The sequence below is a fragment of the Mus caroli genome, unplaced genomic scaffold (genome assembly GCF_978045245.1).
Source record: "Mus caroli unplaced genomic scaffold, Mus_caroli_1 scaffold_15, whole genome shotgun sequence".
In the NCBI taxonomy this organism is placed as follows: domain Eukaryota; kingdom Metazoa; phylum Chordata; class Mammalia; order Rodentia; family Muridae; genus Mus; species Mus caroli.
This window is the reverse complement of record NW_028227270.1, coordinates 107,048,447-107,061,983: the sequence shown is the minus strand read 5'-3', so window position 1 is coordinate 107,061,983 and position 13,537 is coordinate 107,048,447. Positions and strand designations below refer to the sequence as shown.

At 36.5% G+C, this 13,537-nt stretch overlaps 1 protein-coding gene across 5 annotated transcripts in view; it reads left to right on the top strand.

Moving 5' to 3' along the window:
- The window catches only part of Arid4b (AT-rich interaction domain 4B), a 132,033-nt gene that overhangs the window by 59,250 nt on the left and 59,246 nt on the right, over positions 1-13,537 (top strand). For all 5 annotated transcript variants that reach the window (XR_003838576.2, XM_029484988.2, XM_085831279.1 and 2 more), the window contains exons 6-7: positions 5,967-6,046; positions 9,741-9,832. Coding sequence is in view for 4 of the 5 variants with exons in the window: in XM_029484988.2 (XP_029340848.1) it covers positions 5,967-6,046; positions 9,741-9,832 (172 nt within the window). In the remaining variant the exon portion in view is untranslated. The remainder of the gene's footprint in view (positions 1-5,966; positions 6,047-9,740; positions 9,833-13,537) is intronic.

The window sequence follows — 13,537 nt, the reverse complement described above, 5'->3', positions numbered from 1 at the left end:
AGGGAGAATCTCAGGTGCAGAAGATTCCATAGAGGACATCGGCACAACAATCAAAGAAAATGCAAAATGCCAAAAGATCCTAACTCAAAACATCCAGGAAATCCAGGACACAATGAGAGGACCAAACCTACAGATAATAGGAGTAGATGAGAATGAAGATGTTCACCTTAAAGGGCCAGCAAATATCTTCAACAAAATTTTAGAAGAAAACTTCCCAAACCTAAAGAAAGAGATGCCCATGAACATACAGGAAGCATACAGAACTCCAAATAGACTGGACTAGAAAGGAAATTCCTCCCGACACATAATAATCAGAACAATAAATACACTAAATAAAGATAGAATATTAAAAGCAGTAAGGGAAAAAGGTCAAGTAACATATAAAGGCAGGCCTATCAGAATTACACCAGACTTTTCACCAGAGACTATGAAAGCCAGAAGATCCTGGACAGATGTTATACAGACACTAAGAGAACACAAATGCCAGTCCAGGCTACTATACCCAGCCAAATTTTCAATTACCATAGATGAAGAAAACAAAGTATTCCATGACAAAACCAAATTCACACATTATCTTTCCACGAATCCAGCCCTTCAAAGGATAATAACAGAAAAAAAAACCCAATACAAGGACGGAATCCACTCCCTAGAAAAAGCAAGAAAGTAATCCTTCAACAAACCTAAAAGAAGACAGCCACAAGAACAGAATGCCAACTCTTTAACAACAAAAATAATAGGAAGCAACAATTACTTTTCCTTAATATCTCTTAATATCAATGGACTCAATTCCCTAATAAAAAGACATAGACTAACAGATTGGCTACACAAACAGGACCAAACATTTTGTTGCTTACAGGAAACCCATCTCAGGGAAAAAGACAGACACTACCTTGGAGTGAAAGGCTAGAAAACAATTTTCCAAGCAAATGGTCTGAAGAAACAAGCTGGAGTAGCCATTCTAATATCGAATAAAATCGACTTCCAACCCAAAGTTATCAAAAAAGACAAGGAGGGACACTTCATACTCATCAAAGGTAAAATCCTCCACGAGGAACTCTCAATTCTGAATATCTGTGCTCCAAATGCAAGGACAGCCACATTCATTAAAGAAAGTTTAGTAAAGCTCAAAGCACACATTGCAACTCACACAGTAATAGTGGGAGACTTCAACACCCCACTCTCACCAATGGACAGATCGTGGAAACAGAAACTAAACAGGGACACAGTGAAACTAACAGAAGTTATGAAACAAATGGATTTAACAGATATCTACAGAACATGTTATCCTAAAACAAAAGGATATACCTTCTTCTCAGCACCTCATGGTACCCTCTCCAAAATTGACCACATAGTTGGTCACAAAACAGGCCTCAACAGATACAAAAATATTGAAATTGTCCCATGCATCCTATCAGATCACCATGGACGAAGGCTGATCTTCAATAACAACATAAATAATAGAAACTGAACACATGGAAACTGAACAACACTCTGCTCAATGATATCTTGGTCAAGGAAGGAATAAAGAAAGAAATTAAGGACTTTTTGGAGTTTAATGAAAATGATGCCACAACATACCCAAACTTATGGGACACAATGAAAGCATTTCTAAGAGGAAAACTCATAGCTCTGAGTGCCTCCAAAAAGAAACTAGAGAGAGCATACACTAGCAGCTTGACAACACACCTAAAAGCTCTAGAACAAAAGGAAGCCAATTCACCCAAGAGGAGTAGACAGCAGGAAATAATCAAACTCAGGGGTGAAACAAGTAGAACTAGTTAAAGAATCAACCAAACGAGGAGCTGGTCCTTTGAGAAAATTAACAAGATAGATAAACCCTTAGCCAGACTCACTAGAGGGTACAGGGTCAGCATCCTAATTAACAAAATCAGAAATGAAAAGGGAGACATAACAACAGATCCTGAAGAAATCCAAAATATCATCAGATCCTTCTACAAAAGGCTATACTCAACAAAACTGGAGAACCTGGATGAAATGGACAAATTTCTAGACAGATACCAGGTACCAAAGTTAAATCAGGATCCGGTTAATGATCTAAACAGTCCTATATCCCCTAAAGAAATAGAAGCAGTCATGAATAGTCTCCCAACCAAAAAAAGCCCAGGACCAGATGGGTTTAGTTCAGAATTCTATCAAACCTTCAAAGAAGATCTAATTCCAGTTCTTCACAAACTATTCCACAAAATAGAAACAGAAGGTACTCTACCCAATTCATCCTATGAAGCCACAATTACTCTGATACCTAAACCACAGAAAGACCCAACAAAGATAGAGAACTTCAGACCAATTTCCCTTATGACTATCTATGCAAAAATCCTCAATAAAATTCTCGCTAACCGAATCCAAGAACCCATGAAAACAATCATCCATCCTGACCAAGTAGGTTTCATTCCAGGATTCAGGGATGGTTTAATATATGGAAATCCATCAACGTAATCCACTATATAAATAAACTCAAAGACAAAAACCACATGATTATCTCGTTAGATGCTGAGAAAGCATTTGACAAAATCTAACACCCATTTATGATAAAAGTCTTGGAAATATCAGGAATTCAAGGCCCATACCTAACCATGATAAAAGCAATCTACAGCAGGCCAGTAGCCAGCATCAAAGTAAATGGCGAGAAGCTGGAAGCATTCCCACTAAAATCAGGGACAAGACAAGGCTGTCCACTCTCTCCCTACCTATTCAACATTGTACTTGAAGTCCTAGCCAGAGCAATTGGACAACAAAAGGAGATCAAGGGGATACAAATTGGAAAGGAAGAAGTCAATATATCACTTTTTGCAGATGATATGATAGTATATATAAATGACCCTAAAAATTCCACCAGAGAACTCCTAAACCTGATAAACAGCTTCAATGAAGTAGCTGGATATAAAATTAACTCAAACAAGTCAATGGCCTTTCTCTACACAAAGGATAAACAGGCTGAGAAAAAATAGGGAAAGAACACCCTTCTTAATAGTCACAAATAATATAAAATACCTTGGCGTGACCCTAACTAAGGAAGTGAAAGATCTGTATGATAAGAACTTCAAGTCTCTGAAGAAAGAAATAAAAGAATATCTCAGAAGATGGAAAGATTTCCCATGCTCATGGATTGGCAAGATCAATATAGTAAAAATGGGTATCTTGCCAAAAGCAAACTACAGATTCAATGCAATCCCATCAAAATTCCAACTTAATTCTTCAACGAATTAGGCCAATCTGCAAATTCGTTTGGAATAACAAAAAACCTAGGGTAGCAAAAACTCTTCTCAAAAGTAAAAGAACCTCTGGGGGAATCACCATGCCTGATCTAAAGTTGTACTACAGAGCAATTTTGATAAAAACTGCATGGTACTGGTATAGCGACAGATAAGTAGACCAATGGAATACAATTGAAGACCCAGAAATGAACCCACACACCTATGGTCACTTGATCTTTGACAAGGGAGCTAAAACCATCCAGTGGAAAAAAGACAGCATTTTCAACAAATGTTACTAGCACAACTGGTGGCTATCATGTAGAAGAATGCAAATTGATACATTTCTATCTCCTTGTACTAAGGTCAAATCTAAGTGGAACTCCACATAAAACTAGAGACACTGAAACTCATAGAGGAGAAAGTGGGGAAAAGCCTTGAAGATATGGACACATGGGAAAAATTCCTGAATAGAACAGCAATGGCTTGTGCTGTAAGATCGAGAATCCACAAATGGGACCTCATAAAATTGCAAAGCTTCTACAAGGCAAAAGACACCATCAATAAGACAAAAAGGCTACCAACATATTGGGAAAGGATCTTTCCTATCCTAAATCAGATAGGGGACTAATATCCAATATATATAAAGAACTCAATAAGTTGTACTACAGAAAATCAAATAACTCCATTAAAAGATGGGGTACAGAGCTAAACAAAGAATTCTCACCCGAGGAATACCGAATGACTGAGAAGCACCTGACAAAATGTTTAGAATCCTTAATCATCAGGGAAATGCAAATCAAAGCAACTCTGAGATTCCACCTCACACCAGTCAGAATGGCTAAGATCAAAAGTTCAGGTGACAGCAGATGCTGTAGAGGATGTGAGGAAAGAGGAACACTCCTCCATTGTGGTGGGATTACAAGCTCTTACAACCACTCTGGAAATCAGTCTGGCGATTCCTCAGAACATTGGTCATAGTACTACCCAAGGATCCCTCAATACCTCTCCTGGGCATATATCCAGAAAATGTTCCAACCGGTAAGAAGGACACATGCTCCACTATATTTGTAGCAGCCTTATTTATAATAGCCAGAAGCTGGAAAGAACCCAGATACCCCTCAACAGAGGAATGGATACAGAAAGTGTGGTACATTTATACAGTGGAGTATTACTCAGCTACTAAAAAGAATGAATTTATGAAATTCCTAGGCAAATGGTTAGACCTGGAGGGCATCATCCTGAGTGAGGTAACCCAATCACAAAAGAACTCACATGATATGTACTCACTGATATGTGGATATTAGCCCAGAAACTTAGAATATCCAAGATATAGGATACAATTTGTGAAGCACATGATATTCAGGAAGAAGGAAGACCAGGGTGTGGACACTTTGCCCCTTCTTAGAATTGGGAGCGGAACACCCATGGAGGCAGTTGCAGAGATGAAGTTTGGAGCTGAGATGAAGGGGTGGACTGTGTAGAGACACACACACATACTAAAAAATTTAAAATTCAGATCTGATAACTTTATTTAAAATAGTTGTACTCTGTCCAGGATTTCTAAGGAATATGGGGGGTTCTTGAAATTCTTTGTATTATAAAATTTTCAACATGTGAAGATCGTTCTTTTTTCTTTTTTTTTTTTTTTTTTTTCGTTTTTCGAGACAGGGTTTCTCTGTGTAGCCCTGGCTATCTTAGAACTCACTCTGTAGCCCAGGCTGGCCTTGAACTCAGAAATCTACCTGCCTCTGCCTCCAGAGTGCTAGGATTCAAGGCGTGCGCCACCAATGCCCGACTGTGAAGATTATTTTTTATCTAAAGTAATTTTTAAATTGTGACATGATCATCACTGTCAAGTGAGTTATTACGTCTGTCATTTAAAGCAAACATTGTGGTACTTTCAATCAGCAAATTGTAGCTTTACCACCTCAGGGAACATTGGGCAGTATGTGGAAAAAGCTTTTGATTGTGACAACTGGCAAAGGAGTCTTTCTAGGTTGGAGCTCCTGTTGTGTTATAGGCTCAGCTTGTCACACATCAGCTTATTTGATACATTTTGCATATAGAGAGTACACAAATTGAGCAACTTACTATAATGTAGATGTAGATATTTTGGGGGGTTGGGGACAGATGCTGCATAAATTTGTTAGCTTCCATGGCTGGCTGCCAGCGGGAAGACTTGTTTTTCTTTCCTTTACCATTTTGAGGGTAATTAATTAGCATTTAAATTGTTTCCTCTTGAAATGCCACCTTTTGTGTTTCCTACTTCAAGGAGTCTTAAAATTTGTGTGTGTGTGTGTGTGTGTAAGGAGTCTTAAAATTTGTGTGTGTGTGTGTGTGTGTGTGTGTGTGAGAGAGAGAGACAGACAGACAGACAGACAGAGACACACAGAGAGATCCACAGAGAGAATGTATGCCATAACGTGTATAGAGTTGAGAGGACAACTTTGCTGTCATCAATTCTGTGTTCCACTGGGAATTTGCGTCTGCAGGTGTAGCCGTACGTGCCTTTATCCTCTGAGCCAGTTCGTTGTCCTAAGAAGGATACTTTTATTTATAAGATGCATTTTGGTAGAAATAGCAAGCTATTGTAATAACTGTAATTAAAGATATTTGCTAGAAAACATGAAGTATGAACCGAATTCCAAATTAATTCTTAAAATTGGGACTATTTGCACTCAGAAAATTAAATGATTTCTGTCATAATCTTAGAAAAGTTCCTCAGTTGCTTCCATTTTCCCTTCCTCACAGTTTTTGATGATGGAGATGAGAAGACACTGAGAAGATCTTCATTATGTCTGAAAGGAGAGAGACATTTTGCTGAAAGTGAAGTAAGTGATGGGATTGAATGAACACGTGTTGTGGGTTTTCTTTTGTTGTTGATTTTGTTTGTTTGAGATAGGGTTTCACAATGTAACCGTGGCTGTGGGTGCCCTGGAACTCATTGTATAGATGAAGCTGGCCTCAAACTCACAGAGAGCTACCTGCCTCTGCCTCCTGAGTACTGGGATTAGAGGTGTGTGTCTCCATGCCTGCCTTGGACAAATTATCATTTTCTTTGGAAGGAGTGAGGTTTTGTTTTTTCAATCCAGTGAGCAAACCTTTTAATCAAAATATTCTCAGCTATATGTGTCATTATGTGACCTGTGAACTATGGTGAAAGCCAGGAGTTCAGACATCAGGCTGTGTGTTTAAGGCACCTTAGTACTTTCCACAGAGAAAATAGGCTTACTTTGTTACTTTGATTCTGCCTTTTGTTTTTTTGTTTTGTTTTTTTTTTTAACCTTTTTTTTTTTTTTTAAATAAATAAATAGGGATTCTGTAAGTCCCAGGCTTGTCTTGAACTTGGTTCTCTTGGCTTTTGCATCCTGAGTGCTGGGATTATGGTCATGTACCACTATGACTAGCTTTTTTGGGTCATTTCTGTATAAATTTATTGAAGTATTCCCGCCAGGTTGATTAAGACATCTTAAGATTTAATAAATATACTTAAAAAGAAGGCTATAAAGATGACAGTCAGGAACTACTTCATAGTGACATTGTAGTTTTTGCCTGATTGTCTTTTCTGAAATCACCATCTTTATCTTTTACTTTGATTTCTCTTTCATACTCCCTGACATTAATGTATGCATTTTGTTTGTTTGGGGGGGTCTATATTCCTAGCAGGCTCTTTGTGCTCACTGCTTTGTTCATAGTTCTGCTACAGTGCCTGGTACAGGAAGGGAGTTGAGCACTTGTTAGTCATATGTCATCAAGTACATGTCATCGAGAGACTTTGCTGAGTGCATTGTCACATTCTCTACATTATGCATGTTAATGAACTGTTTTTAACACTCTTAACTAATTAGTAATTGAGACTGATAGCCAGAACTAGTCAGACTAGTACTTTGTAGCATAAAAGTCAGCTCTTTACTTGAAAACTGTGCCAAGAATCTGAATTCCAGAGCTTGAGTCAGTATCCAAAGTAACATGACTGTGCAAGGTCCAGGTCATTCTCTCAGAAGTGGTTGATAGACAGTGTAACTGAACTGTCAGACATCTGTCCTCTTTGTTTAGAAGAATGTTTGTTATAGGACACTTTAGATCATGTACTCACATTTTAGACCATTTTTTTTTGTTTGAAAATATTTATGCTTCCTTCAGCAATTGAAATTTCATTTTTATTTTAAATTTCTCATAGTTTACCACTCCCTACACTTCTTAGTAGACAGCTTATTTCCAGATTATGGTTTGTACTGTCTTGTCTTGGTTTCTGTTGAGCTTACTTGATAGAATCTCTTAAGGACACAAGAAATGCTTTTTCCTATATAATATATTTCATGGGCTTTTTGCCCATTAGATTACCTCACCCTTTATTTTTTGCACTTCCCTTGAGTGTTCTTGCTTTGTGGTCTTTTTGTTATTTACGTGCCCTATAAATTTTAAACTGTTTTAGGGGAATCGCCACATTTCTTTGGTGATTCTTCCTTTTCCCAGCAGTGTTTTCTCTACAAGAGCCTTCAATAAATAATTATTGGATTATATTTGGAGGTGAGGTTTTATTTGTTTCATTTTTTTTTCTTCTTTTGAGATGAGATCTCTCTATAAAGCACAGGCTGACCTTGAACTTACTCCTTAGTTGACATTAACCTTGAAATTCTGATCTTCCTCTTTATCTCCTCAGAGTCACCCAAGTGTTAGAATTGTAGGTATCTTGAGTTGGCTTAATTTTAGAGGTTTGTTGTTTTGTTGGCTTTTTGAAGGTGTTCTCTCTGTAGGCTGGACATATATTGAACTTGTAGCCTGAACCTCTTCCTTCCTCCCAAGTGCTGGGATTACAGTTTTCCCCCAGCATACCCATGTTTTGAAAGGTAATGCAAGAAATCTGACTACTTTGGAACAAGTGACATGTTGAAATGGTCTTTCTGCATTTATGAGGTTTGTATGTAAGTCCATTCCCTTAGAACATATATCCAATTATTGCCAGTAAGTAAATATGGCAGCTTAAAATCCTGATTTTTCATCTGATGAAGGCTTGGTATAAAGAAGTATCTAATAGTTTTGCTTTTATCAAAAGAGTTTAAAACTGATTGGCTCATAAGTCAGGGATAGGGTGAGATCGTATGAACAATAGCTATGTGATTGTGGTGCCTTCAAGGAGGATCATCTTCTCTGTGTCTCTTTCTGCTGCTGTTCCCCTTCATTTATGTTTTGCTTAACGGAAGTTAGGATAATAGGGTGTGATACAGTCATTAATCCCTTCCTATGTGTCAATGCTGGGCTTAGGACACTGATGAGCTATGTAGACATGGCATTTCTACTTGAGTAATTCACCCTCTATTAGAGCAAAACCATTAGTTAAACAATCAGAAATATCTTATAATTTTATTATATTAATGCTTGGTAAGGAGAGTATATAGAAGAGAATATATCTGTTATTTGGTTTCTCTTGCAGAGTGCTTAGGATCAAAGTTAGGTCCTTGTGCATGTTTGGCAAGTGCTTTGCTCTGTTCATAGACAGCTCTTTTTATAACACTTTAAAATGTAACTTTAAGAAATTTTATCCTTAGATAGTTCTTCTGTTTTGACAATTTTCCCAGGAATCTTATCATTTCTCCAGTGTTCACAAAATTACCTCTCAACAGCAAACATTTTATTGGTAGAAAAGGAAAAAGAAAAGTGTTTGTGTGTATGTATGTACACATGCTATTAGGTGAAAAGAAAATAGATACATTTTCAACGCTGATCTTTAAAGGGTTAAAGTTAATTAGGTATTCTCTGAAGTGCTACTTTTGGTTTTTTATACACTTTTCTGGAAATTAAGGCTGAAAAAAACACAAGAAAACTTGTGAAAAGTACATTCCCATGAGATGTATAGATGATATCAAGGAAAGAATACTCATTTTCATACTGGCAATTATATTGTGTGCTGCAGATTTAAAAGGAAAACAAATTAAATACTAAAACTCATGTTTTAAACATTTAAAACTCATTTTTAAACATTTTCCTTAAGAAAGATTTATTGTAGAAAACATTTACCAAATTACCATATATCTTCTCTGGATCTCCCTTTCAAGCTACTAATGCTTCTCTTGATGGTTATTTTGTTTTGCTTACTTATTACAATTTTTTTATGGATTATGATTTACTATGGACAAGGAAAATTTTGAGCTGTTGTTGACCTCATCCTAAGAATTAACCCTTATAAGTAGGTGTCTTACCTCATGTGTGTGTTTTGGGTAAGCTTTTGGTTATTTTGTATTTTAGTGATTTTTTGGGGTATGTGTGGCCTACTATATAGGTAATGAATCACCTAGACAGGCAGCCAGGGCTTTATTTTTCTTCCTTTCTCCAAATAATGGGCTCATTCATCTTTATTCTAATATCTTTGAAACTAGAGTTTTCTTTCAATAGGAAAGTTGTATTGTAGCCTTCCTTGGATGAAAAAAATTAACTTCAAAATATAAGCGTATTCCATTGGTTTGGTTTAAATGAAGAAAGCGCTTGCAAAGTAATAACTTGTTGGGTTTGTGTTCTCACCCACAGACACTAGACCAGCTCCCACTCACCAATCCTGAGCATTTTGGCACTCCAGTCATAGGAAAGAAAACAAATAGAGGAAGAAGATCTAATCACATGTAAGTCAATTTTCTTTTTCTTTTTTTTTTTGGTTTTTTGAGACAGGGTTTCTCTGTGTAGCCTTGGCTGTCCTGACACTCACTTTGTAGACCAGGCTGGCCTCGAACTCAGAAATCCGCCTGCCTCTGCCTCCCAAGTGCTGGGATTAAAGGCGTGCGCCACCACGCCCGGTTCGTAAGTCAATTTTCATAACTGTTAGTGAACCTGAAATCATTTCTCTTTCCAGTATTGTTTTAATAGATCCTTAAATTGTAAATTGAAAAATGTTACTGAGCTTTTGGAGCAGAACTAGTCAGTTATCCCCATTACTATTCTGAACTCATGAGTTGATTCATGATGTTCTCTTTGTTCCTAGTACCTCTCTCCCTGCCATTATCTTGCTCACTCTGTAGTTCTCACCTTGATGGGAACTATTTTGTTGTTCTCTGTTGTTTCCTTTGAAACCAGACCATTTTTTTTTTTTTTATGAATCTCCTAAATTCTTTGCATTTATCAAATGTCATAGGTAAAATTTCATCTCTTACTCTTATTATAGTGGTGTTTTTTTTTTTTTTTTCCTTAGTACCTATGAGACAAATACCTGAAAGGGTTAAAAACAACTTTTTTTGAAGCAATAATAAGACGTTGGAGTGGATTAGACAACAGAGTATATTTTTTTTAATTTATTCTCTCGTGTTTTTTTTTAATGATTTGAATTAAAAATTAATATATCAGAAATAAAAATATATAATCACTAAAGAAAATATTGTTAAACAGCTAAAAATAAATATTTAGTTGGATTAATTAAAAACTTTAAGTGAATGCTTTCAGTATATACAGTCAGATATTAAATCTGATTTTTCTGAACCCTCAAGATGTAAGGTGGCTAAATCCACTTACACTATTTAATGGGCTCATTCATCTTTATTATGATTTTTTTATCTGAAATAATAATTTTCTTATTAAAGTCAGGGTTCTAGAGAAATGGATTGGCAGTTAAGAATGGCTGCTTCCCTTTCAAAGGACCAGAATTTAGTCCTCATCACCCACATTGGGCGATTATTGTAACTCCAGCTCCAGCGGGTCTGATGGCTTCTTTTGGCTTGCATGGGCATCAGTTATCACTCCTGTACACATGCAAATAGTTAGCACATGCATACATCATACATACATACATACATACATACATACATACATACTTACATAGGTGAATAAGTAAATAAAATAAATTTTAAGATTAAGGCAATCGTTCTGAGACAGGAAGGAGGAGGGGTGTGCTTCCCCCACAGGCTTTTCCTGTCTAACTGGTTTGGTTTTCCTTAGCTCCAGTACTTAAGTTACTTTCTAAATTCGTTTTAATGACAAACTTGGATTTGAGGAAGGAAATGAGGAGACTGATTACCTCACTGAAAAGATAGTCATTGCTACCCACTTTCCTATCTTACTATAATTCCAGTTACGCTTTCTCACTGAATTTTCTAGAAACATGTTTTCTTTAGTTGCCAATTAGTATCTCTGCCTTGTTATTTTGATGGTGACTTGATTATTTTAAGGATACTTGCATTGTAACTTTTAAAAAATTCTTCTATGTATAACATTTTAAAATTAAATGTGTTTCAGCCACAGAAAAAAATAAACTGTAAATAAATGGTGGGCTCAATGTGGTGGTACATGCCTTTAATGCCAGAGGCATGCAGATCTCTGAATTCTAGACCAGCCAGGGCTATATACTAAGGCTGTCTCAGAAAATGTATGGTGGTATTAATAAGAAAACCTTCATTGTAATATTAGGTGTAACTTTGATCTCAATTTTTTTAAGTTTTGACAGGTCTGTTACATTGCTACAAAGTATTCACTTAAGCAGGTGAATTGTAGGATGTTTTGATAGCTTTGAAAATTAATGAGTTAATATTTTATCATTGGTCATTAGTTTTTCTATAGTTCTGAGAGTATAATTGGTGCTAACAGATTAGTGAGTACGAAATGTCAGTTAATCTCATTAGTGGTGATTCCAATTATCTAGTTTAGTGTGGACATGGCCTGGTTTTCATCACTTTGCCACTAGCTGTATGACTTTGGCAACCTACTCTTCTCATATTTGTCTGTAAAATTAAGATCATAATATTAACTCTCTTAGAGATTTGAAAACTGAATTTATTTGTATTATAAGTTATGCATATTTATATACACATATAATGCTTATATAGCAAATGCAGGCTAAGTTGTCTTCAAGTCCAAGAGCAGAGGTGTTGTGTATTTGGGTGTTCAGGCTTGATGGTATTTGTATAGACTTTGCTGGTGGAACATTCCTTCTGCAAAGTCTAGAATGCACAAACTAAATAGAATCATGTATTACATGAAAACATTGGGATCAAATGTCAGCATACACAGAGAGCTCTTGTGTTTTTACCTGTTCATTTAAACATCCAGCTTAAATACTCCCCAGCACAAGGACTGTGCTTAGCTGCTTTGTTTACAATTACAATTTAAAAATCACATTCTTAGGGTTGCAGAGCAACGGCTGCTCTCCCAGAGGACCCAGGTTCAAGTCCTGTCACTACATGGGAGCTCACAACTGTCTGTAACTCCAGGATTGACACCTTGACACAGATATACACACAGGCAAAACACCGAAATAAATACATAAATAAATTCAAAATAAGTTTAATATTCTATAGATTTGATCTATTAAAATGACTAAAAGTCATGATATATTAGAAAGTCTCTAATGTTAAAGAAAAATAGTTCTACATTGAACATGATAATGAAGTGTATGTGGGCGCTGCTTCTTAATGACTAGCAATGCTCAGTTTCTGTTAAGAATCTCAGCATGCCGTGAGAAATGGGCTTTGGATTTCACTGAACATATATATTGTTTGGTGGCTGGAGAGCTAGTTTTGTAGAGGAAGCCTACTTCTGTTTGTTAACTGGTTTTGCTCACCGCTCACAACTGTGATTGCTTGGTCTCAATACTGAGGGTTCCGAAGTGTCCTTGCTTGGCATTTTGAGCTTTGAGAGCTCAAAGTACTCATCTCCTTACCTACAAGGGTTCACTATTCTATTCTTTACTTATTCTCTACAATAGAGTCTTGGGCCTAGACCTTGAGGGCATTCTGTGACCATCGTTTTCTTTTGAAATTTGAAAAAAAAGTTCTCATTATGATTTTAACAATGGCTATTTTAAAAGTATTTTTAATCAGGCATGGTGGTATGTGCCTGTCATCTTAGCTCTTGAGACGGTGAAACAGGTAGATTACAAATTTCCAGCCAACCTAGGATGTAAAACAAGAACATGTCACAACCAAATATTTCCCTAGGTTTCCCAGGACTTAATTGCACCAATACCTTTGTTTCTCTTTCAACAGCTACAAATCCACATACTAGCTGATCTGTCTTCATTTGTTCCACTTCATTTCTAGCCTGTCACTAGGTAATCTTAGTTAAGTGCAGTAATTTTTTTTAATGACCAACTTCTACCTTGTTAATTATTTAAAGTAAGTTTTTGATCTTAATGTGTGACTTAACTGAGTTCCACCCTGACTATTTTCCTGTATTCCTGGGCAGAGGTTGTGTTACTCTGCCTAAAGAATACAATGTTTACAATTATGGACCTGTTTCCATGTGCTTTCTCTCCTAGCTTCCTTACTGTTTTTCTTTTTAGTAACTTGTTAAAGGTCTGTGTAACCCTGGAGTAGGAAGGCAAGCTTCTGCTGTCACTTCCCCAG